The sequence below is a fragment of the Danio rerio genome, chromosome 16, assembly GCF_052040795.2.
Source record: "Danio rerio strain M-AB ecotype USA chromosome 16, GRCz13ab, whole genome shotgun sequence".
NCBI lineage: Eukaryota > Metazoa > Chordata > Actinopteri > Cypriniformes > Danionidae > Danio > Danio rerio.
The window spans coordinates 47,552,346-47,578,866 of record NC_141036.1 but is presented as its reverse complement, the minus strand read 5'-3'; the positions used below and the strand labels follow the sequence as shown (position 1 = coordinate 47,578,866).

Below are 26,521 nucleotides of genomic sequence, written 5' to 3'. Positions count from 1 at the left end.
CCATAAAAAAAACATCAAGACACATGTCAATTCACCATTTCAATTTCACCTATAGCTTTAAAAAGTTTCAACACTGGGCATAATTAAAAATAAAACAATAATTAATCATTTGATTTGACAATTGGTATATATACATATTATACACAAAAATAAAGTTAAAATGCTTTTACAATTTGACACAAACCACTGCAGAAATGTTCTAACCAACAGGCCTGTGTCATACAGTAGGTTACATGTCGTAATCAATAACCTATATAAAATAAAAGCATTAATGTATAATAGGATTTTTGTTTTCACAAGCTTTGGAGCAATGACAGTTAAAACATACTAGCTTTGGAGACATAACATAAATTCGGCTCGGCTGTGTTCAAAATGACATCAATGTTTTCAAAGTGAACTACGAAGGCAACGCAATTGTAAACATGAAGCTTGCTAAAACTGAGCTCTAATAATGCTTTGAAAGCAAATTACGCCTAAGACAGATGACTTTAATGCTTTTTTAAAAATAGTCCCAAGTTTAAATGTTAGAATGTTGTAAAAGAATAGGGCATAGGGGGGAAAACTGGGAATAGAACACAGCCAGGAACTATGTTTCTTACTACAGCTCCAGAGGTGTAGTTGCCAGTGCACAAGTTTGCGACACAGTTTGCGAGTGTTCGTTGGAACGACAGATTTGGGAAATCTCAAATTAACTATGTTTGTAACAACAGAACTTGCAACTTTAGTTGGCTAACAATGGTTTTCAGAAACGCACCCCAGACCAGCAGTATGTCAGCAGATAGCAACTAATTTTTATGAAAATAACATGTTCAAAGGCAGTGAATACATAGTTATTATGTTCATTTTGCATTTGGTTATATTTTACACTGTAAAATAATCAGTCATAAATGTAAAACTGTATTTTAATAATTTATTCCCCAAAATTGAGCATGACTGCAACAACATTCAAATAGAAAAATGTCCAAAATTAAACCGCTGCAACAACATAGACTTCAGTCTGTTTATAACTACAACAATATAAAAATATCGTAACTGTCATTGTTGCGAAGGGATGCTATGCAAACTGGGGTAGTTCCAAATGCAGCTTTATTATAAGAATGGTCAATCAGGCAAGGGTCAAATACCAGTATAAACAGTGTGGTAGGCAATCCAGAAGCAAATCCAATAAAACAGGCAAAAGGTTCGGGGCAGGCAGAAAAGGGTCAAAACACGATAAAAAGTCCAAAAGTCAAAAACACAGGCAACAGAAAACAAGGAAACCGCTTATGTAAGGACAGCAACAGCTTAACAATACTCAGCAACATGTGTGTGGAACAGAGGGGTTTAAATAGTCCGAATAATCATGGTGTGAATGGCTTCAGCTGTGAGAGTTTAATCAGTCTGGATCTTGAACACCTGACTGGGTGTTGTAGTCCATAGCATGGCAGATATGTAGTTCAAGGAGTGTAAATGTTTACCAGCGACCTCTGGTGGTTAGCGATCGCTGGTAATCATGACAGTCATAATAGACCGTTCACAAGACATGCGACTCATTTCAATAATAATCAGCATCTTACATCCTTTAAAGTTTTTAATATTTATATTATGTTAAAAAGAGGCAGCATGGTGGCGCAGTGGGTAGCACCATCACCAAACAGCAAGAAGGTCGCTGGTTCGAGCACCGGCTGTGTAAGTTGGCATTTCTGTGTGGAGTTTGCATGTTCTCCCCATGTTCGTGTGGGTTTTATCCGGGTGCTTCGGTTTCCCCCGAGAGACATGCGCTATAGGTGAATTAAATAAGCTAAATTGGCCGAAGTGTATGTGTGTGAAGGCCAGAGTGTATGGGTGTTTCCTAGTGTTGGGTTGCAGCTGAAAGGGCATCCACTGTGTAAAACGTATGATAGATAATTTGGTGATTCATTCTGCTGTGGCGACCCCTGATTATTCTTTTGTTATTTGAACCAATTCAAATGCAAAAACAGTTTTATTTGTGGTACTCTTCCATTAACCGCTCTCTAAGGCCCAGTTTACACTTTTAGTTTTAAAACGGACAAGTTTTGCTACGGTTAAGACATCCGTCCAAACTACGCCGAAGTTTTCGAGCGCCGTAAACAGAGCTTTTTAGAAAACGCTGGAAAGGCCGTTTTTATTTTAAAACGCTGCTGCTCTGTGTTAGTGTGGATGAGGGAAAACGGAGACATCTGAAAACGGAGGCGTGGCTGCAGACATTCACCTGTCTGATTGGAGCTTTTTCTCAGTATTAAGTAGCCTACACACAGTTCAGTCTTGCATCGTCTCCTTGTAACTTTAGACTCCGCAAGTTTGATATGGAAAACAAACTCCCGAGGACACGTCGGGTAAATCTCCAAAGGGAACAGTGTACTGTATAACCTCATTCACATACCCTGCAGGCTACATTGTTTCACTTTATTAACAATAAAATAAAAACATGATATGAGGAACTGCCTATTTTATATTGATATTAGCAACTTAACAGACAGCAGAAATGTTGAGGCGTCGTGCAGCTGCATATTTGTATGACCATCATCTTCACTGTAGGCATGTTTATTACATATATAACAGAGCCTTTAACATTACTGCCTTCTTTCATTCTCATTGAAAATATAAAACATACCCTCTCTTTTACTGAAAATCAGTTTTAATAATCAATAATGGCCATTATAAAAGTATAACATACAATAAGTTTATACATTTATAGGAAATAAACGGAAGCAGTCAGTCAAATGTGCTGAATCAGTGGTTACATTAATATATTAACTTATGTTTGCGCTCAGTAAAAACACGTTACCTGAAAACAAGTAAAAGATTCAAAAGACCAAAGTCAGGGAATATGTCATTAGACAGAGACGAGATGAATTAAATATCACGTTTAACAAATATAGTGAGATTAGATCCAGCGGTAGATCCTTGATAAGCAGTCCAACGTGCACAGCTCTCATCGCTGCAGTGCATGCCAGAGTGTGTGTGTGGTCACATGATGTGCGTTTTCAGCAGTGTAGTATGGATGGAGAGTTGTTCAGAGAAACTGGGTGAAACGCCAGTGTGGACGTGGATCATTTTCATTCTTAAAACTAAAACGTATTAGTGTAAACGGGGCCTAAGTTTACCCAACTATGATGACTTTAAGAAACCCAAAAATGTGAAAAGGGTCCAGACACAATAAAAGGAAATGTTAAATACTGTAACAATACAGCAGTTTGGTAAACAAATTACAATTAATAATGAAATTGTCCTTAAAACTGAACCAGTGTGAACATATTCATCATGAAAACAGATGAGGCATGAAAAAATTAAACCACAAAAGAAAATGATTATTTCAGTCTGTTAAACTGGCAAAATTTTCGGCTAGGCAATGCTTTTCTCCATCTATTCTTAGTCTGAAATCTTGTTAATTACTGAAAGAGCCCTTGGACTGACCGCAGATCTTAATGTGGTCTTCATTGATCTGGTCTTCTCCACTTCCGATTCTTCTCTGATTCCTCTGGTCTTCTCCACTTCCTTCTCTGGGTTCCATTTTAAAAGAAACCTGCTGAATGGAAAACAATCCTTAGTAATAAAACATGGACTATATCATGCTCTAAAATGTTTTAAATTAAAGCTGTGGTCACTCTAGAGTTTGAGCTTGTGAAATTTTGTTGTACAGCGCTGTGTAAAGGGGCGGTATTAAACAAGATGATTAGACATTTAAAAAAGCAAGTTATTGGTCCATATTTGAAATTTCTGTCCAGAGCGGTCATGTTTTGATCTTTGATTGGTCTCACGCAGTCATGTGAGGTGATTTCGCAGGTCAGAGTTCACCAAGCTTGAACTTTGCAACACAGCGAACTGCGAAACTTGTCACACAAGCCTGCGTTTCCAGTCTGAAGCATTCGCGTGCGTATGAATCTATGGAGAGAAAAGTCCAGTGTGACCGCAGCTTAACAGGACAAGCTTGTAGTGGATGTTTACTAGAAAAACCTCTGTGAGAGGATGTTGTGTGAGAGACTGAGAAGATTGTTCCGTGAATATGTGTGAGAATGCATGTGTGAGTGTGTATATGTGAGTATGTGTGGAGAGTGTATGAATGCGAGAATAAATTCAAGAGAGTGTAAGTGTAAGGATGTTTTTGTGCAACGTGTGTCTATGTGAGAACGCTTGTGAGAGCGCCTGGATTTGAGTGTGAGGATTTGTTTGTGGGCCTGTGTGTGAGAATGTTTTTTGTTTTTTTTTTGTTTTTACCTTTGCACAAACTCTAGCCTTGCACTTTGCACTCCTGGGTATGAAATGTTCAAGAAGTAGTTTGAGGCAAACATCAATTTCTGAGCATTGCTGGAGATGGTGATGGGTTTTCTCTGAAATTATTGACAGGAAAAAAAGAAAGTTATTTGCAGCCAAAAGGGAACTTCGTGCAAAATTTAAAATGTTTACCTTCAAAAATATTTTAACCTGCCACACAAATTATGCAGTGTACTTTAACGTTGGACAGAGTCCACTTCAGCAGGCAGAGATTTCCCATCCCCTTTCTGGAACATCTGGTCCAATATTTCACTGAAGTGAAGTGAAGTGTGATCTGTTTTTGCTATTTTAAAAATGAAGGTAATTATTCAAGGTAAAATCAATTAGTTTATTCAAGTTGTTTAAAATAATTTTTATTGATTAAATGCTTGCTTGTAAAAACAAAAAGCAAAAGCAAAAGCACATATGGTCTACATCAGTGGTTCTCAAATCTTTTTCACCAAGTACCACCTCAAAAAAAAATTCCTCTCCAAGTTCCACCACAATGACCAGTATGATATACAGTGGCTTAGTAGGCCTGATTAAGCAGCTACAGCACTGCACAGTTCAAAAACAAGGCAGATTCTTTTTTTTTTTCTATGAGCCTCATCATTGTGTTTCTTCACACGCAGCGCGCACATGTGAACCGCGAGTGAAAGAGGAAAAAAAAACACACAAGCATACAAGTGTTTTCGTTTTGTGATTGTAGTGTCTGCATGGTTTATTGACATTAATTGTATAAGACTGTTACGATAACCAGCGATCATTCACTGGAGATCGCTGGTTTCCTCTATCATCATTCACTTCACTTCCGCATTCCCCAGGACTACATTTTCATACATGCACTTCTCCCAATCACGCACGCCTGGTCACTCATCTTCCTGACTACATCACCAGCTGAAACCTGTTACAGAGACTGATTACACACAGTATTTAAGCAGCACACACACTCATTCACATGGCCGAGTCTTGTTTACTGTTTGGTGACATTTCTACGCATTCCTTCCTGTCTTGTTTCTCCGTGTTTGAATCTAGCTTAGTATCCTCGTTATCCTGTTTAGCCGCCAGCCTTTCGACCTTTTGCCTGTACCTCGATTACGACTCTGGATTTGCCCTCACATACCTGTTCATACCTGTTTTGACCATTGCTTGCCTGACCTTCGAATAAACCTGCATTTGGATCTTACCTTCAGTTGTTTGTATCTATCCCGAATCACAACAGAAGACTCGGCCATTATGGATCCAGCAGTGTTTTTGGTCCGTCTACGCCAAGGTAATCAATCCCTCGAGAACCACATCCAGTGTTATTTGGAGATCGCTAACACCACTGATTTACCAGACTGTATGCTCATTGACTTTTTTATTTATGGGCTTAATGAGCCGCTAAAGAGCACACTTTCAAGTGTTCGTTCTCGAGGGACTTTCTCTGAATTTTTGGACTATGCTCTACGCACTGTGGACTCGTCCTTCACCGTAGGTGAGGTGGAGGAAACTCCTAAATATTTTTTGGGGAGGGGCAGTGTACAGCAAGACCAGATAACACCGGGGCTTGCTGCTCATTCCATCACCACACACCCAGCTCAGAAAATGGCAGCATCTAGTCCTTCAGCTCACAAGATGGCCGACTCCAGTCTTCCAGCTCACAAGATGGCCGACTCCAGTCCTCCAGCTCACAATGTGGTCACAACCAGCCCTCCAGCTCACAATGTGGTAAACGCCAATCTGCCACCAGCTCACAAGATGGTTTCCTGTTCCTTGTCCGTTCCTGCCTTAGTTCCTGTTCTAGTTCCTGAAGTGCCATCAACTGAGCCCCCAGAATGGTCACCACTACCTGAGTTACCAGAGCTGCCAGACCCTCCAGAGCTGCCAGACCCTCCAGTGCTGCCAGAGCTGCCAGACCTTCCAGAGCTGCCAGACCCTCCAGAGCTGCCAGACCCTCCAGTGCTGCCAGAGCTGCCAGACCTTCCAGAGCTGCTAGACACTCCAGAGCTGCCAGACCCTCCAGAGCTGCCAGACCCTCCAGTGCTGCCAGACCCTCCAGTGCTGCCAGACCCTCCAGTGCTGCCAGACCCTCCAGTGCTGCCAGACCCTCCAGCGCTGCCAGACCGTCCAGCGCAGCCAGTGTCCACGCCGCAGCCAGTGTCCACGCCGCAGCCAGTGTCCACGCCGCAGCCAGTGTCCACGCCGCAGCCAGAGTCCACGCCGCAGCCAGAGTCCACGCCGCAGCCAGAGTCCACGCCGCAGCCAGAGTCCACGCCGCAGCCAGCGCCACAGCTGGAGACGCAGCCAGAGTCGACGCTGCCGCCTGAGCTTCCTGAATGGCCGCCGTCTCCTGAGCTTCCTGAATGGCCGCCGCCTCCTGAGCTTCCTGAATGGCCGCCGCCTCCTGGGCTTCCTGAATGGCCGCCGCCTCCTGAGCTTCCTGAATGGCCGCCGCCTCCTGGGCTTCCTGAATGGCCGCCGCCTCCTGAGCTTCCTGAATGGCCGCCGCCTCCTGAGCTTCCTGAATGGCCGCCGCCGCCCAAGCCTCCTGAATGGCCGCCGCCTGAGTTTCCTGAATGGCCGCCGCCCAAGCCTCCTGAATGGCCGCCGTCTGCTGAACTTCCTGAATGGCCGCTGCCACCTAAGCTTCCTCAATGGTCGCAGCCTCATGTTCCAGGCCCTCCGCAGCTCCACGCTCCAGGCCCTCCGCAACTCCACTCTCCGGGTCTTCCGCAGCTCCACGCTCCAGGCCCTCCGCAACTCTACTCTCCGGGTCTTCCGCAGCTCCACGCTCCAGGCTCTCCGCAACTCCACTCTCCGGGTCTTCCGCAGCTCCACGCTCCAGGTCCTCCATTGTCAAACAATCCAGGACCACGACAGCTCTACTCTCCGGGTCTTCCGCAGCTCCACGCTCCAGGCCCTCCGCAGCTCCATGCTCCAGTCCTGCCCCCGCTGCATGGTCCTGGCCCTCCATCCCTCCCCCTGTTCCGCCTCCGCTCCACCTCCCGCCTGAACTGTATTTGGAGCGTCTGGAAGCCGCTCTTTAGAGGGGGGGCTATGTTACGATAACCAGCGATCATTCACTGGAGATCGCTGGTTTCCTCTATCATCATTCACTTCACTTCCGCATTCCCCAGGACTACATTTTCATACATGCACTTCTCCCAATCACGCACGCCTGGTCACTCATCTTCCTGACTACATCACCAGCTGAAACCTGTTACAGAGACTGATTACACACAGTATTTAAGCAGCACACACACTCATTCACATGGCCGAGTCTTGTTTACTGTTTGGTGACATTTCTACGCGTTCCTTCCTGTCTTGTTTCTCCGTGTTTGAATCTAGCTTAGTATCCTCGTTATCCTGTTTAGCCGCCAGCCTTTCGACCTTTTGCCTGTACCTCGATTACGACTCTGGATTTGCCCTCACATACCTGTTCATACCTGTTTTGACCATTGCTTGCCTGACCTTCGAATAAACCTGCATTTGGATCTTACCTTCAGTTGTTTGTATCTATCCCGAATCACAACAAAGACACAACACTTTACTTACTGCAGATATTTAGATACTCATATGCTTGCAAAGACTGCTATAAACATTGAGAAGAAACATAAGAAACTGTTTCAACAGAGTTCGAAGAGGTCAAGGACAGCGTACTGTGGTTCTGCGTACAGCGCATCTGGTTTCTTTATTTAATTAGGGTATTAAGACTATTGCAACTCTCTACTAGCCGTGCTCCAGCTAACTCTATCAAACCTCTTCAGCTGCTGGTCAAGGACAGCGAGTTGTTGCTCGCATCAAATTCAAAGCTCTGATGTTTGCATACAAAGCGACCTCTGGCTGCGCTACTTATCTGCTCTCACTTTTGCAGATTTATAAGCCCTCCAGAAACCTGCGCTCTGTGAATGAACGTCGCCTCGTAGTTCCATCCATAAGAGGGAAGAAATCACTTTTCCTGAACTCTCGCGCTCAATCTGCCCTGTTGGTGGAAGGAACTCCCTAACTGCATCAGAAAGGCAGAGTCACTTACTGTAGATATGTGGATACTCATATGCTTGCAAAGACTGCTATGAGCATTGAGAAGAAACATAAGAAACGATTTCAACAGAGTTCGAAGAGGTCAAGGACAGCGTACTGAAGTGGATCAGTTGTCTGCTGACAATAAAGGCCGAAAATGGTCCAGATGACACTTCAAACCAAATATTACAACCGAAAGCCTGCGAGCGTTATCTTCAGAAAAAGATATTCTTTGCCAACTAGGAGCTATGACCTTGGAGGGCAAGACTCCTGAAAGACTGCCGAATGCTGATGTAATAGATGAAATGATTTGCTATGTTTGTATTAAAATGTATTACCCCAGACAGAGAACACAAAGGGATTTCTTCTATGTATTAACAGATATTCTCAAATGTATCAAACTTTAGATATTCTCAAGTATATCAGACACTGATTGTTACTTTGCTGTGTATTTACTGGAGGGGATTGACTCCTGTATACTGAATGCCTTAGTCCCTTTATTCTCAATAGAGAATAAATCATTTTCACTGGATTTATTTTATTAATAAAAGTATACTCCACTAGTTTTATTCTGTGGATTGGACATTGGCTTTATTTGCAGAACCCATCAAGATACCTTGTGTGATAAGGTATGAATCTAAACTCTTCTTGAACAACATTACATTATAAGGTCCTAAACAAAAGATAAGAAATAGCCAAGGGAGGATTCTGGTTTCTTTATTTAATAAGGGTATTAAGACTATTGCAACTCTCTACTAGCCGGGCTCCCAGCTAACTCAATCAAACCTCTTCAGCTGCTTCAGAACGCAGCAGCACGAGTGGTCTTTAATGAACCTAAAAGAGCACATGTCACTCTGCTACTCATCCGTTTGCACTGGCTGCCAGTTGCTGCTCGCATCAAATTCAAAGCTCTGATGTTTGCTTACAAAGCGACCTCTGGCTGCGCTCCTTCTTATCTGCTCTCACTTCTGCAGATTTATAGGCCCTCCAGAAACCTGCGTTCTGTGAATGAACGTCGCCTCGTGGTTCCAACCCTAAGAAGGAAAAAAACACTTTCCAGAACTCTCGCATTCAATCTGCCCAGTTGGTGGAATGAACTCCCTAACTGCATCAGAACGGCAGAGGCACTCGCTGTCTTCAAAAAGCGACTTAAAACTCAACTATTTAGTCTCCACTTTTCATACTAATATGCAATTCCCTCTCTGACTCCTCCACTAACGACAAAAAAATAAAATTAAAAAATAATACAAATAATAATAAAAAAAATTTACCTGAAACTTGCCTACAGCACTTATTTATTGTTGCTCTTTTATAGTTGTGTAAATTGCTTCCTTGTCCTCATTTGTAAGTCGCTTTGGATAAAAGCGTCTGCTAAATGACTAAATGTAAATGTAATGCAAATGTAAAATAAAGGCATCCAGTACATGATCTAAATTTGCAAAAGTGAAAAATATCAGGCAGGACTATTTGTTTTATTTATTTATTTATTCTATTTAGTTTATTCTTTATTTCTGTGCTGTTGGAAACACTGCAGGTGTGTGAAGATGTTCTGTTGTTAATATGTTCGCATGTTACAATAAATCAGTATTTTAAAATGCAATATTTAACGTGTCTGACACAAAATAGACACGGCAATTTCTTTCAAATTGAACAGTAATTTAATATTAATCTGACCAGTTAACCGTTCATATTCGGTTAACTAGCAGCGGTTGTCCATTGGGAAAATTAAACGAAATGAGCATAAAAGCAGAGTAACAGGACAAGCATTTGGTGGATGATTGCTAGAAAAACCTGTGTGAGAGGATGTTGTGTGTGAGACAGACTAAGAAGATTGTTGTATGAATGTGTGTGTGAGGATGCACAGTGAATATATACACGTGAATGAGAGGGTGTGTATGTGTGTGTGAAAGTGTATAAATGTGAGGCCCCGTTTACACTACTAAGTTTTAGTTTTAAAACTCATATGCTTTGCTATGGTTAAACGTTCCAACCACATTATCCAGGAGTTTGTTCGAGCCCTAAAAACCTCATATTTTTATATGAGCATCATCTTCACTGTGTGCGTATTTATAACAAAACAGAGCCTATAACATGCCTCCTTTCATTTTCTTCTAAAAATAGGAAAGATACCCTGTCTATGCTGAATATCAGTTTTAATAATCAATAATGGCCATTATAAAAGTATTATGTTCTAAAAGTTATTTTTTCTATACAATACAGGAAAAAAAGGCAGGCAGTCATTCAAATGTGCAGATTCAGTGTACGTGGTTACATGAATTAATATATTAACTTATCGTTTGCGCTCAGTCAAAATACAATACCTGAGAACAAGTAATAGATTCAAAAGACCAAAGAGTGACTGAATGAATGAATGAATGAATGAATGAATGAATGAATGAATGAATGAATGAATGAATGAATGAATGAAAATGTGTACTGTTAGTGCATGTGCCTTTAGGAACAGGGTTGGGAAACACTGGCTTAGAGATTGTCATTTTAAATCTAATGTAACATTTAGTTTGTTTGTTTGTTTTTTTGTTAAAAGCTAACTGAAATGAAATTCACTGTAAATGAATCAGATTTAGTTTAAATGTACATACTGTCACCTGACAGATAGATGACGAATCAAGGATTTCTGCTTGACTAGTGTTTTCAGCGTTTAACTCCACTGTGCTATAAATGCGATTATTTATGTTTTTATTGCAATAAGTTTTCCTTTTAAATGTTCCACTGCATTAGTTAATATGATTTGAAGTAATGTGCTCTAATAAATTAGTAAAATGACCCACGGCTACTTTAATGTAGTTTGGTATATTTACCTTCAGCACACGGCTCTCAATGATATATATATATATATATATTTTTTTTTATATTATACTTTCAGGGTTTTCACCTTTATTTTTGACAGGACAGTAGAGAGAATTGACAGGAAAGCATGGGGAGCAGAGAGAGGGGAAGGATCGGCATAGGACCGCGAGGCGGTATCAAACCCGGGTCGCCGCGAGCACCAGAGTGCATGTGTCGACGCACTAACCACTACACCACTGGCGCCGACGATATTTGGTTTTTGGCCCTTTATACGAAAAAGTTTGAGCATCCCTGCTTTAAACCATGTTAAATACAAATTAATTATTGTTTTAACTACACCTTCTATGGTTTAACAATGGTAGGGTATTCATGGTAAAACTGAGGTTATACAAAATTTAGAGTTGCAAATTTAAGAATATAAACTTAAAAATTAATAAATAATTGCTCATTTACCTATAATCAATCTGCCTGCCACACAATAATCGTAATTTAACCTTAGAAAACCATGGTAAGAATTAAAAATGACTTAATAAATATCTGATAGTCTTGAATATATTGTTGAAAAATGTCTTGACTACAAAATACAAGCACAACTGTTTCAGATAAAAACAATGTCAAATATATAAAAGCACTAAATTAAAATGCTTTTTATTTTAAAGCTTAAGTTTTTTTTCATATTACAGCAATGATGTTTTTTCATATTTGATATTTTTTTGCCATATTTTGATTTTATGTAATATTGGTTATTTTTTAAACAATGAAAAGTGTCACTAACATGATAAAATTCCCACATTCACTATTAAATACATTTATTAAAAGAAGAAAAAATCTCACATGACAATAGTTCAAAGACATGAAAGGTGTAATAAGATTTTAGAGGATCACTTATTAATCTGAGTTTAACTAGTGGTCTTTTACCAAGGTCTTGAAAATCAGCAAACATACAGCCATTGTTGAAGAGATCCCACTGTGTTAGATAATTATCGTCCTATTTCAAGGTTGTCTGTTACAGCTAAAGTGTTTGAATCTTTGGTAAATGAACAGTTAAAGTCAATCTTATGTCAAACTCAGTCAGGTTTTAGACACGGGCACAGCACTATAACTGATGCAGTGTCAGTTTCTAATGATATAATCACTGCACTGGATGATAAAAACATCATGTGCTGCACTTTTTATAGATTTATCAAAAGCATTTGATTCTGTGAATCATGATATTTTGCTGCAAAAGCTTTAGTACACGAGTGTTGAAATGGTTCCATAATTATTTAACTGGAAGAATTCAGTGTGTTTAGAAAGGCGTACTGTATCTCTGCTCCTTTAACAGTAAGGTGTTCCTCGTTTCAATTTTGGGCCAATTTTAATCTCTATTTATATAAATAAACTTGGTAAAGCTATTAAGTCAGCAAATGTACACTTTTCTGCAGACGACACAATTATTTACACTATGGCTTCATCTATAAAAGTGGCAATAGACTCTTTGCAAATGGAAGTTTATTTATAAACTAATTTCGAGAGGAGCACGTGCTTATGATTGACAGCAGCTGGTCCTCATTAGTTAATGCATGATTCATCAGACGATTCCTAAATCACTATAAATAACCTGAGTATCTTATCTTGGCCATCTTCGTCTTGAAGAATCCCCCCTTCCACCCCTACTCCTCCCCTTTCCTTGTCAGGGCAGCACGGAGGCCCAATGGTTAGCATTATTGCCTCACAGCAAGAATCTCACTGGCTCAGATCTTACCTGGCCAAGCCGGCATTTCTGTGTGGAGTTTGCATGCTCTCTCCATGTTTGTGTGGGTTTTCCTCGAGCTCTCTGGTTTCCTCCTACAGACCAAAAACATGTAGCATAAGTAAATTGACAAAACTAAATCAACATCATAGACAAGCATTGAATTCAGCAAACACTCTCCATAGCTATTCATAATCTACATTCACCATTATCAAGCAGGGGAGTTCTCAAGACCTCAGACTCCCCTCTCACCCTGCAATGGTATTGTATCTCAATGGGACATTGCTGGTTAAGTTGATAAATAAATAAATCAATAAATCAATCAATAAATTTTTCCTGTTGGATGACCAAAAGTCACATATGTATGCATACAATCAATTTAAATGTATTCCTTTTACACTATACTATTTTAATAAATTGTCATCATAATTATAAACACTGTTTGTAGAGCAAATAGCTTAACTGTTTAGTGCACTTGACTATGTGCTATAACACATTAGATGTTTTTGAATGTCCTTTATGAAGCCATATAGTTACTCTGCGTGAGAAACAGATATCCAAGAATATTCCAGCATGTCTGTGAACTGTGATTGGACTCATTTATATGTTCAACTATTTATATTTCAACGACACATATTTTATTTAATTTTTAAAAATTTTTTTTGTTTAAAGTTGTCTCTAGAGATGCTGTGTGAGAGAATTTTTATTTTTCTTTATTTTGTTAAATTTGTATTTTTATTTAATTATTTTTAATATTATTAATATGCACGTTGACGCAGTGGGTAGCACGTTTGCCTCACACCAAGAAGGTCGCTGGTTCGAGCTTCGGCTAGGTCAGTTGGCATATCTGTGTGGAGTTTGCATGTTCCCCCTGTGTTCGCGTGGGTTTAATGTCCAAAGACATGAAGTATAGGTGAATTATTTGGTGGTTTACTCCACTGTGGCGACCCCAGATTAATAAAGGGACTAAGCCGAAAAGAAAATGAATATAGTAATTATTATTATTATTATACTATACTACTATTTACTGTATTTACTATGTTTATATGTATATATATATGTATGTAGATATATATATATGTATATATGTTTATATGTGTGTGTGTGTGTGTGTGTGTGTGTGTGTGTGTGTGTGTGTGTGTGTGTTTGTGTGTGTGTGTGTGTGTGTGTGTGTGTGTGTGTGTGTGTGTGTGTGTGTGTGTGTGTGTGTGTGTGTTTGTGTGTGTGTGTGTGTGTGTGTGTGTGTGTGTGTGTGTGTGTGTGTGTGTGTGTGTGTGTGTGTGTGTGTGTGTTCTTTTAAATGTAAACTTTATAAATGCTTTGGCAAAACATTTGTCATGCCAATAAAGCAATTTCTGAATTGAGAGAGGTTTTGAGAATCAGAGTCCTTTCTAACTTTTATATATAAATGCACAATTTATTTACAGAAGAAACCGTAGGCTTGGAGGAGGGTGAATTAATTATATTTATTTATTATTGGCCTAATATAAGATTTTTATACAGCTTTTGTGCAGGACACAGCTGCAGATATACACGTCAATATAGCATCATTTTTGTGATACTGTAAAACAATAGTTCATTTTACAGTACTGTGACGGTTGGTTTTAAGGTTGGGGTGGGAGAAGACGCTAAAAACCTTATCAGAGCTAGCAAAAGTCGATTTCTACCTCTAGAGGGAGCCACAACCTCACTTATGCGAGTCAGATTCATATCTAACTGCAGTATTAAAAATGTGGTGCAAAATATGCGTTCAGAGTGTATTTAAATACTTATATATTATTAAATATACTTAATGAGATTTAAATGATGTCTGAAAGAACGTCACGAGCTTGAAATGACGCGAACATTCTAAAAGAACATTTACATCATCATCAGAACGAGAGTTTCACCGCATTTCACTCGTGATCGCTGCTTACGGCACGTTCAAGCTACTTTTGTTGCGACAAAATCTTCAATTTAGTTTGTCAATATGTGGTTCAAAAACCAAAAAAGTTCTAGTCAGGTCCTGCCACACCCCCCAGAACATCGAGGAGTGAACTCTGCTACAAATATGGAGGTTTCAGCGAAAAACATCAGCTGTGGTTCCTCTGAGTCTGGCCTAAATGCCAGTGTTGAGCCTTCCTCCTCTGTTCTGCTTCGTTCTGGGAGTCGAACACTGAGGATTGACCAGCTTACTCCTCTCTGTCGGCAACTGATTGCCAGGCGCTCAATCTTGCCTGCTCTGAAGCCAAAAACTGTTCCTGTGAAGTGTGTCAAAAAGCAGATCTTCACAGATGGACATCTGAAAGCTAGAGCAGTGAGCGCTCCTAGACCTCAGATGAAGGTTTCAGTGAAAGACATCTGCTACCCGTCTGACCTGACTAGTGTTGACCATTCTCCTAATTCTGGGAGTCCAGCAGTGAGGATGGACACACATACGCCTCACCGCCAGCAGTCTGTTGCTGTGCTGTCAAACCTGCCTGTTTTAGAGTCCAAGTATCATGTGAAGCCTGTCAACCAGCAGAGCTTCACAGATGGACCTCCAAAACATCAGGTGAAGGTTTCAGTGAGAAACATCAGCTACCCTGCATGTGTGTCTGGCCTGAATGCCAGTGTTGACCGGCCCTCATCTGTTCTGCCTCCATCTGGAAGTAGAGCAGTAAGGATGGATGAACGCTTGCCTCTCCAATGGCAGTCAGCTGCTGTGTGCTCAAACCTGCCTCTTCTGGAGCCACACCGAGTTCATGTGAAGCCTGTCAACAAGCAGAGCTTCACAAACGGACCTCCAGAACGCAGCATGAGCTCTCCTAAACACAAGACGGAAGTTTCACTGAAAAACATCAGCTTCCCTCTGTCTGACCTGAACGCCGATGTTGACCGCTCTTCATCTCTTCTGGCACATTCTGGGAGTCCAGCAGTGAGAATGGTCAAACCTACACCTCTCAGCCAGCATCATGTTGCTGCTCCCACACGCTTGTCTCTATTAAAGCCAAGCTGTGTTTCTGTAAAGCCTTTCGATGAACTCCCTTCATGTTCGTCTGATCTGAAAGTGAAGCCTCAACTTTCCTTACCCAGACTGCCAGGCTTTACAAGTCGACTAGTGAACAAGCGTGAGTCTGTATGTGTCCCTCTGTTCACTAATATGCCTGTTCTGATACTAACCCATGTGTCTGTGGTGTTGTGATTAAAGTTCTCATGTGTTTTCAGTGTCCATTTGAGGATGAGGATGTCAGGACGAAGAGGGCTCAGTCAGCAAAAAGTAACCCACGTCTGCTGTCAAGATTCCCCTCTGCAGTCTGTTTTTGAGTTTACAGAACTGCTACAAATCTTCCTTTGTTCATCAATAAATTGATTATTGAAAAAATATTTGTGCATTTATTGATCTTCAAATGTTTTAATGCTCCTAATGTGTCTTTGTGTATTTAACTAAACAGTTCTTTGAGCGTCAAGAGGTCATTTTGTTGTCCATAAAAAAAACATCAAGACACATGTCAATTCACCATTTCAATTTCACCTATAGCTTTAAAAAGTTTCAACACTGGGCATAATTAAAAATAAAACAATAATTAATCATTTGATTTGACAATTGGTATATATACATATTATACACAAAAATAAAGTTAAAATGCTTTTACAATTTGACACAAACCACTGCAGAAATGTTCTAACCAACAGGCCTGTGTCATACAGTAGGCTACATGTCGTAATCAATAACCTATATAAAATAAAAGCATTAATGTATGCTATGTTTTTTGTTTTCACAAGCTTTGGAGCAATGACAGTTAAAACATACTAGCTTTGGAGACATAACATAAATTCGGCTCGGCTGTGTTCAAAATGACATCAATGTTTTCAAAGTGAACTACGAAGGCAACGCAATTGTAAACATGAAGCTTGCTAAAACTGAGCTCTAATAATGCTTTGAAAGCAAATTACACCTAAGACAGATGACTTTAATGCTTTTTTAAAAATAGTCCCAAGTTTAAATGTTAGAAAGTTGTAAAAGAATAGGGCATAGGGGGGAAAACTGGGAATAGAACACAGCCAGGAACTATGTTTCTTACTACAGCTCCAGAGGTGTAGTTGCCAGTGCACAAGTTTGTGACGCAGTTTGCGAGTGTTCGTTGGAACGACAGATTTAGGAAATCTCAAATTAACTATGTTTGTAACAACAGAACTTGCAACCTTAGTTGGCTAACAATGGTTTTCAGAAACGCACCCCAGACCAGCAGTATGTCAGCAGATAGCAACTAATTTTTATGAAAATAACATGTTCAAAGGCAGTGAATACATAGTTATTATGTTCATTTTGCATTTGGTTATATTTTACACTGTAAAATAATCAGTCATAAATGTAAAACTGTATTTTAATAATTTATTCCCCAAAATTGAGAATGACTGCAACAACATTCAAATAGAAAAATGTCCAAAATTAAACCGCTGCAACAACATAGACTTCAGTCTGTTTATAACTACAACAATATAAAAATATCGTAATTGTCATTGTTGCGAAGGGATGCTATGCAAACTGGGGTAGTTCCAAATGCAGCTTTATTATAAGAATGGTCAATCAGGCAAGGGTCAAATACCAGTATAAACAGTGTGGTAGGCAATCCAGAAGCAAATCCAATAAAACAGGCAAAAGGTTCGGGGCAGGCAGAAAAGGGTCAAAACACGATAAACAGTCCAAAAGTCAAAAACACAGGCAACAGGAAAAACCGCTTACGTAAGGACAGCAACAGCTTAACAATACTCAGCAACATGTGTGTGGAACAGAGGGGTTTAAATAGTCCGAATAAACATTGTGTGAATGGCTTCAGCTGTGAGAGTTTAATTAGTCTGGATCTTGAACACCTGACTGGGTGTTGTAGTCCATAGCATGGCAGATATGTAGTTCAAGGAGTGTAAATGTTTACCAGCGACCTCTGGTGGTTAGCGATCGCTGGTAATCATGACAGTCATAATAGACCGTTCACAAGACGTGTGACTCATTTCAATAATAATCAGCATCTTACATCCTTTAAAGTTTTTAATATTTATATTATGTTAAAAAGAGGCAGCATGGTGGCGCAGTGGGTAGCACCATCACCAAACAGCAAGAAGGTCGCTGGTTCGAGCACCGGCTGTGTAAGTTGGCATTTCTGTGTGGATTTTGCATGTTCTCCCTGTGTTCATGTGGGTTTCATCCTGGTTCTTCGGTTTCCCCCACCAGTTCTAAGATATGCGCTATAGGTGAATTAAATAAGCTAAATTGGCCGAAGTGTATGTGTGTGAAGGCGAGAGTGTATGGATGTTTCCTAGTGTTGGATTGCAGCTGAAAGGGCATCCACTGTGTAAAACGTATGCTGGATAATTTGGTGATTCATTCTGCTGTAGCGACCCCTGATTATTATTCTTTTGTTATTTGAGCCAATTGAAATTCAAATACAGTTTTATTTGTGGTACTCTTCCATTAACCGCTCTCTAAGGCCCAGTTTACACTTTTAGTTTTAAAACGGACAAGTTTTGCTACGGTTAAGACATCCGTCCAAACTACGCCGAAGTTTTTGAGCGCCGTAAACAGAGCTTTTTAGAAAACGCTGGAAGGCCATTTTATTTTAAAACGCTGCTGCTCTGTGTTAGTGTGGATGAGGGAAAACGGAGACATCTGAAAACGGAGGCATGGCTGCAGAAATTCGCCTGTCTGATTGGAGCTTTTTCTCAGTATTAAGCAGCCTACACACAGTTCAGTCTTGCATCGTCTCCTTGTAACTTCAGACTCCGCAAGTTTGATATGGAAAACAAACTCCCGAGGACACGTCGGGTAAATCTCCAAAGGGAACAGTGTACTGTATAACCTCATTCACATACCCTGCAGGCTTTGTTGTTTCACTTTATTAACAATAAAATAAAAACATGATATGAGGAACTGCCTATTTTCATATTGATATTAGCAACTTAACAGACAGCAGAAATGTTGAGGCGTCGTGCAGCTGCATATTTGTATGACCATCATCTTCACTGTAGGCATGTTTATAACACATATAACAGAGCCTTTAACATTACTGCCTTCTTTCATTCTCATTGAAAATATGAAACATACCCTCTCTTTTACTGAAAATCAGTTTTAATAATCAATAATGGCCATTATAAAAGTATAACATACAATAAGTTTATACATTTATAGGAAATAAACGGAAGCAATCAGTCAAATGTGCTGAATCAGTGGTTACATTAATATATTAACTTATGTTTGCGCTCAGTAAAAACACGTTACCTGAAAACAAGTAAAAGATTCAAAAGACCAAAGTCAGGGAATATGTCATTAGACAGAGACGAGATGAATTAAATATCACGTTTAACAAATATAGTGAGATTAGATCCAGCGGTAGATCCTTGATAAGCAGTCCAACGTGCACAGCTCTCATCGCTGCAGTGCATGCCAGAGTGTGTGTGTGGTCATGTGATGTGCGTTTTCAGCAGTGTAGTATGGATGGAGAGTTGTTCAGAAAAACTGGGTGAAACGCCAGTGTGGACGTGGATCATTTTCATTCTTAAAACTAAAACGTATTAGTGTAAACAGGGCCTAAGTTTACCCAACTATGATGACTTTAAGAAACCCAAAAATGTGAAAAGGGTCCAGACACAATAAAAGGAAATGTTAAATACTGTAACAATACAGCAGTTTGGTAAACAAATTACAATTATTAATGAAATTGTCCTTAAAACTGAACCAGTGTGAACATATTCATCTTGACAACAGATGAGGCATGAAAAAATTAAACCACAAAAGAAAATGATCATTTCAGTCTGTTAAGCTGGCAAGATTTTCTGCTAGGCAATGCTTTTCTCCATCTATTCAAAGTCTGAAATCTTGTTAATTAGTGAAAGAACCTATGGACTGACCGCAGATCTTAATGTGGTCTTCCTTGATCTGGTCTTCTCCACTTCCGATTCTTCTCTGATTCCTCTGGTCTTCTCCACTTCCTTCTCTGGGTTCCATTTTAAAAGAAACCTGCTGAATGGAAAACAATCCTTAGTAATAAAACATGGACTATATCATGCTCTAAAATGTTTTAAATTAAAGCTGTGGTCACTCTAGAGTTTGAGCTTGTAAAATTTTGTTGTACAGCGCTGTGTAAAGGGGCGGTATTAAACAAGATGATTAGACATTTAAAAAAGCAAGTTATTGGTCCTTATTTAAAATTTCTGTCCAGAGCGGTCATGTTTTGATCTTCGATTGGTCTCACGCAGTCATGTGAGGCGATTTCGCAGGTCAGAGTTCACCAAGCTTGAACTTTGCAACACAGCGAACTGCGAAACTTGTCACACAAGCCTGCGTTTCCAGTCTGAAGCATTCGCGTGTGTATGAATCTATGGAGAGAAAAGTCCAGTGTGACCGCAGCTTAACAGGACAAGCTTGTAGTGGATGTTTGCTAGAAAAACCTTTGTGAGAGGATGTTGTGTGAGAGGGACTGAGAAGATTGTTCTGTGAATATGTGTGAGAATGCATGTGTGAGTGTGTATGAATGTGAGAATAAATTCAAGAGAGTGTAAGTGTGAGGATGTTTTTGTGCAACAAGTGTGTATGTGAGAACGCTTGTGAGAGCGCCTGGATTTGAGTGTGAGGATTTGTTTGTGGGCCTGGGTGTGAGAATGTTCTTATTTTATTTTTATTTTTACCTTTGCACAAACTCTAGCCTTGCACTTTGCACTCCTGGGTATAAAATGTTCAAGAAGTAGTTTGAGGCAAACATCAATTTCTGAGCATTGCTGGAGATGGTGATGGGTTTTCTCTGAAATTATTGACAGGAAAAAAAGAAAGTTATTTGCAGCCAAAAGGGAACTTCGTGCAAAATTTAAAATGTTTACCTTCAAAAATATTTAAACCTGCCACACAAATTATGCAGTGTACTTTACCGTTGGACAGAGTTCACTTCAGCAGGCAGAGTTTTCCCATCCCCTTTCTGGAACATCTTGTCCAATATTTCACTGAAGTGAAGTGTGATCTGTTTTTGCTATTTTAAAAATGAAGGTATAATTATTCAAGGTAAAATCAATTAGTTTAGTCAAGTTGTTTAAAATTATTTTTATTGATTAAAAACTTGCTTGCTTGTAAAATTCAAAAGCAAAAGCACATATGGTCTACATCAGTGGTTCTCAAATCTTTTTCACCAAGTACCACCTCAAAAAAAAATTCCTCTCCAAGTTCCACCACAATGACCAGTATGATATACAGTGGCGAAGTAGGCCTGATTAAGCAGCTACAGCACTGCACAGTTCAAAAACGAGGCAGATTCATTTTTATTTTTTTATGAGCTTTATCATTGTCTTTCATCACACGCAGTGCGCACACATGAACCGCGAGTGAAAGAGGAAAAAAAAACACACAAGCATAAGATAAAATCAGATGCTCAAGACATAATCTTTAATGACTTGTATTAAAAATCGTAACAGATGCTATTAATATAAGAATTAGAGCGGATCATTCATTAACTTAAATCCTTTTTTCATGGAGCGATGGATTTAACCTCCTGGGGCTTAGTGGTCACATACGTGGACAGCACATTTTAGCTCTTAAGTGGCTATTTAAAAAACTTTGAATGTTTATATTTTGTTACAGACATACAGTGTCATCCTGCAACTGTTTTGCAGCATATGAAATGTCCCAAACACTATTTTTAACTGTTCAAAATGAGAAAAATGTTGTTTTTACTCTCTGATAGTCAAAGCAAGTTAAAAAAATGTATATGTTATATATGCATTAAAAAGACAGTCAGGAAAAAGTGTTGTATGTAGTTTCGGACCATGAGTCCACATATATGGACATCATTTTTCACTAAAAGTACATCATATCAAAAGATGATACTTGAGTTTTATTCTAATTAGGTTTCAATAAGCTCAAATAGCGAAGAGAAAAAAAAATGCATGTAAAAAAACACCTTGGGCCTTAAGAGGTTAAGGTAGCCTGCTATTTTTTTTTTTTTTGATGAAAGAAAAAAAACAATACGATGGGGAAAAACGCAAGTTCTTAAAAAGGATTCAGTCAGTGTTTTCGTTTTGTGATTGTAGTGTCTGCATGGTTAATTGACATTAATTGTATAAGACACAAAACTTTACTTACTGTATATATTTGGATATTTGGATACTCATATACTTGCAACGACTGCTATAAACATTGAGAAGAAACATAAGAAACTGTTCCAACAGAGTTCGTAGAGGTCAAGGACAGCGTACTGTGGTTCTGCGTACAGCGCATCTGGTTTCTTTATTTAATTAGGGTATTAAGACTATTGCAACTCTCTACTAGCCGTGCTCCAGCTAACTCAATCAAACCTCTTCAGCTGCTGGTCAAGGACAGCGAGTTGCTGCTCGCATCAAATTCAAAGCTCTGATGTTTGCATACAAAGCGACCTCTGGCTGCGCTACTTATCTGCTCTCACTTCTGCAGATTTATAAGCCCTCCAGAAACCTACATTCTGTGAATGAACGTCGCCTCGTAGTTCCATCCATAAGAGGGAAGAAATCACTTTCCCGAACTCTCGCGCTCAATCTGCCCTGTTGGTGGAAGGAACTCCCTAACTGCATCAGAAAGGCAGAGTCACTTACTGTAGATATTTGGATACTCATATGCTTGCAAAGACTGCTATAAGCATTGAGCAGAAACATAAGAAACTATTTCAACAGAGTTCAAAGAGGTCAAGGACAGCGTACTGAAGTGAATCAGTTGTCTGCTGACAATAAAGGCAGAAATGGTCCAGATGACACTTCTAACCAATTATTACAACCGAAAGCCTGTGAGCGTTATCTTCAGAAAAAGATATTCTTTGTCAACTAGGAGCTATGACCTTGGAGGACAAGACTCCTGAAAGACTGCCGAATGCTGATGAAATAGATGAAATGATTTGCTATGTTTGTATTAAAATGTATCACCCCAGACAGAGAACACAAAGGGATTTCTTCTATGTATTAACAGATATTCTCAAATGTATCAAACTTTAGATATTCTCAAGTATATCAGACACTGATTGTTTCTTTGCTGTGTATTTACTGGAGGGGACTTCTAAGCCTGTATTCAAGGCTGGAATACTGAATAAAAGGCTGGAGCAGACAGACCAGCAGCGAGCTTAGATTGACTCCTGTATACTGAATGCCTTAGTCCCTTTATTCTCAATGGAGAATAAATCATTTTCACTAGATTTATTTTATTAATAAAAGTATATTTCACTAGTTTTATTCTGTGGATTGGACATTGGCTTTATTTGCAGAACCCATCAAGATACCTTGTGTGATAAGGTATGAATCTAAATTCTTCCTTGAACAACATTACATTATAAGGTCCTAAACAAAAGATAAGAAATAGCCAAGGGAGGATTCTGGTTTCTTTATTTAATTAGGGTATTAAGACTATTGCAACTCTCTACTAGCCGGGCTCCCAGCTAACTCAATCAAACCTCTTCAGCTGCTTCAGAACGCAGCAGCACGAGTGGTCTTTAATGAACCTAAAAGAGCACATGTCACTCCGCTACTCATCCGTTTGCACTGGCGGCCAGTTGCTGCTCGCATCAAATTCAAAGCTCTGATGTTTGCTTACAAAGCGACCTCTGGCTGCGCTCCTTCTTATCTGCTCTCACTTCTGCAGATTTATAGGCCCTCCAGAAACCTGCGTTCTGTGAATGAACGTCGCCTCGTGGTTCCATCCCTAAGAAGGAAAAAAAACACTTTCCAGAACTCTCGCATTCAATCTGCCCAGTTGGTGGAATGAACTCCCTAACTGCATCAGAACGGCAGAGTCACTCGCTGTCTTCAAAAAGCGACTAAAAACTCAACTATTTAGTCTCCACTTTCCATACTAATATGCAATTCCCTCTCTGACTCCTCCACTAACGACAAAAAAAAATAAAATTTAATGCAAATGTAAAATAAAGGCATCCAGTACATGATCTAAATTAGCAAAAGTGAGAAATATCAGGCAGGACTATTTGTTTTATTTATTTATTTATTTATTTATTTATTTATTCTATTTAGTTTATTCTTTATTTCTGTGCTGTTGGAAACACTGCAGGTGTGTGAAGATGTTCTGTTGTTAATATGTTCGCATGTTACAATAAATCAGTATTTTAAAATGGAATATTTAACCACTTAAACTCTGTTGCTATTTGGGGATTTCCGCCTGGATTTTGCCTACCCAAATTTAAAAGCTTCCCAAATCCACATGCAGAGGTGTAAATGCAAAAATTTGGTATCATTTTAAAGAAAACCCTTTGAATTTTCATAAAACACTACTAAAAGTGTTTAAAATAACTGTATATGTCGTCTGTGTTATAATAAACACCTAAAAAAAAGAGGCGCTTTTTGTATTTTTTTTATAAACTCAAATTTGAAACTATACCTTTTAGGTTCTGTGTGGTCTAGCGTGCTATAATTAATGTTGGTGGTTCCTGCATATGTCTGTAATCATAGGAAAAAAGAAAAATGTCTCTACCATAATCTATGCAAAAGTTATTGCATTCCAACTGATGAGAGGTGCTGTACAAGCCACAGGGACCGATCATTGTTTACATATTTCACTATTCTTTTGTTTGATCGAACATAATTCACTGTGTGCGTATTTACAACAAAACAGAGCCTATAACATACCTCCTTTTATTTTCTTCTAAAAATAGGAAAGATACCCTGTCTATGCTGAATATCAGTTTTAATAATCAATAATGGCCATTATAAAAGTATTATGTTCTAAAAGTTATTTTTTCTATACAATACAGGAAATAAAGGCAGGCAGTCATTCAAATGTGCAGATTCAGTGTACGTGGTTACATGAATTAATATATTAACTTATCGTTTGCGCTCAGTCAAAATGCAATACCTGAGAACAAGTAATAGATTCAAAAGACCAAAGAGTGACTGAATGAATGAATGAATGAATGAATGAATGAATGAATGAATGAATGAATGAATGAAAATGTGTACTGTTAGTGCATGTGCCTTTAGGAACAGGGTTGGGAAACACTGGCTTAGAGATTGTCATTTTAAATCTAATGTAACATTTAGTTTGTTTGTTTGTTTTATTGTTAAAAGCTAACTGAAATGAAATTCACTGTAAATGAATCAGATTTAGTTTAAATGTACATACTGTCACCCGAAAGATAGATGACGAATCAAAGATTTCTGCTTGACTAGTGTATTCAGCGTTTAACTCCACTGTGTTTTAAATGCAATTGTTTATGTTTTTATTGCAATAAGTTTTCCTTTTAAATGTTCCACTGCATTAGTTAATATGATTTGAAGTAATGTTCTCTAATAAATTAGTAAAATGACCCATGACTACTTTAATGTAGTTTGGTATATTTACCTTCAGCACACGGCTCTCAATGATATATATTTATATATTTTTTTATATTATTCTTTCAGGGTTTTCACCTTTATTTTTGAAAGGACAGTAGAGAGAATTGACAGGAAAGCATGGGGAGCAGAGAGAGGGAAAGGATCGGCATAGGACCCCGAGGCGGTATCAAACCCGGGTCGCCGCGAGCACCAGAGTGCATGTGTCGACGCACTAACCACTACACCACTGGCGCCGACGATATTTGGTTTTTGGCCCTTTATACGAAAAAGTTTGAGCATCCCTGCTTTAAACCATGTTAAATACAAATTAATTATCGTTTTAACTACACCTTCTATGGTTTAACAATGGTAGGGTATTCATGGTAAAACTGAGGTTATACAAAATTTAGAGTTGCAAATTTAGGAATATAAACTTAAAAATTAATAAATAATTGCTCATTTACCTATAATCAATCTGCCTGCCACACAATCATAATCGTAATTTAACCTTAGAAAACCATGGTAAGAATTAAAAATGACTTAATAAATATCTGATAGTCTTGATTATATTGTTGAAAATGTCTTGACTACAAAATACAAGCACAACTGTTTCAGATAAAAACAATGTCAAATATATAAAAGCACTAAATTAAAATGCTTTTTATTTTAAAGCTTAAGTTTTTTTTTCATATTACAGCAATGATGTTTTTTCATATTTGATTTTTTTTTTGCCATATTTTGATTTTATGAAATATTGGTTATTTTTTAAACAATGAAAAGTGTGACTTACATGATAAGATTCCCACATTCACTATTAAATACATTTATTAAAAGAAGAAAAAAATCTCACATGACAATAGTTCAAAGACATGAAAGGTGTAATAAGATTTTAGAGGATCACTTATTAATCTGAGTTTAACTAGTGGTCTTTTACCAAGGTCTTGAAAATCAGCAAACATACGGCCATTGCTGAAGAGATCCCACTGTGTTAGATAATTATCGTCCTATTTCAAGGTTGTCTGTTACAGCTAAAGTGTTTGAATCTTTGGTAAATGAACAGTTAAAGTCAATCTTATGTCAAACTCAGTCAGGTTTTAGACAAGGGCACAGCACTATAACTGATGCAGTGTCAGTTTCTAATGATATAATCACTGCACTGGATGATAAAAAAACATCATGTGCTGCACTTTTTATAGATTTATCAAAAGCATTTGATTCTGTGAATCATGATATTTTGCTGCAAAAGCTTTAGTACACGAGTGTTGAAATGGTTCCATAATTATTTAACTGGAAGAATTCAGTGTGTTTAGAAAGGCGCACTGTTTCTCTGCTCCTTTAACAGTAAGGTGTTCCTCGGTTCAATTTTGGGCCAATTTTATTCTCTATTTATATAAATAAACTTGGTAAAGCTATTAAGTCAGCAAATGTACACTTTTATGCAGG

At 38.8% G+C, this 26,521-nt stretch overlaps 3 protein-coding genes across 5 annotated transcripts in view; 1 reads left to right on the top strand and 2 right to left on the bottom strand.

Moving 5' to 3' along the window:
* The window catches only part of LOC147833463 (uncharacterized), a 54,193-nt gene extending 33,509 nt beyond the window's left edge, over window positions 1–20,684 (bottom strand). The window contains exons 1-7 of the mRNA XM_087287740.1: window positions 20,675–20,684; window positions 20,438–20,550; window positions 19,661–19,769; window positions 12,809–12,891; window positions 4,426–4,558; window positions 4,219–4,331; window positions 3,418–3,529 (exon numbers count right to left, since the gene is read on the bottom strand). Of these exons, the coding sequence (XP_087143866.1) occupies window positions 3,418–3,529; window positions 4,219–4,331; window positions 4,426–4,558; window positions 12,809–12,891; window positions 19,661–19,757 (538 nt within the window). The 5' untranslated portion in view covers window positions 19,758–19,769; window positions 20,438–20,550; window positions 20,675–20,684. The remainder of the gene's footprint in view (window positions 1–3,417; window positions 3,530–4,218; window positions 4,332–4,425; window positions 4,559–12,808; window positions 12,892–19,660; window positions 19,770–20,437; window positions 20,551–20,674) is intronic.
* On the top strand, window positions 14,473–16,141 carry si:dkey-199f5.3. 2 transcript variants are annotated; one of them, XM_087287809.1, is made up of 2 exons: window positions 14,473–15,893; window positions 15,983–16,141. In XM_087287809.1, the coding sequence occupies exons 1-2, from the start codon at window positions 14,766–14,768 to the stop codon at window positions 16,079–16,081; spliced, it is 1,227 nt and encodes a 408-aa protein (XP_087143935.1). In that variant the 5' UTR covers window positions 14,473–14,765; the 3' UTR covers window positions 16,082–16,141. The 2 variants fall into 2 exon arrangements, with proteins under 2 accessions (XP_087143935.1, XP_087143936.1); XM_087287810.1 differs by having other exon boundaries at window positions 14,486–15,885.
* Window positions 20,685–23,116: 2,432 nt separating the features above from the next.
* LOC147840395 (uncharacterized) overlaps window positions 23,117–26,521 on the bottom strand; it is a 42,052-nt gene continuing 38,647 nt past the window's right edge. For both annotated transcript variants that reach the window (XM_087287824.1, XM_087287830.1), the window contains one exon: window positions 23,117–23,456. Coding sequence is in view for 1 of the 2 variants with exons in the window: in XM_087287830.1 (XP_087143956.1) it covers window positions 23,385–23,456 (72 nt within the window). In the remaining variant the exon portion in view is untranslated. The remainder of the gene's footprint in view (window positions 23,457–26,521) is intronic.

Excerpts from the sequence above, each read along its gene's own strand:
- si:dkey-199f5.3 (XM_087287809.1), top strand. The coding sequence starts at position 14,766 with ATGTGGTTCAAAAACCAAAAAAGTTCTAGTCAGGTCCTGCCACACCCC. Across the intron at positions 15,894-15,982 it reads TAGTGAACAAGCGTGAGTCT|TGTCCATTTGAGGATGAGGA; the intron begins GTATGTGTCCCT and ends ATGTGTTTTCAG.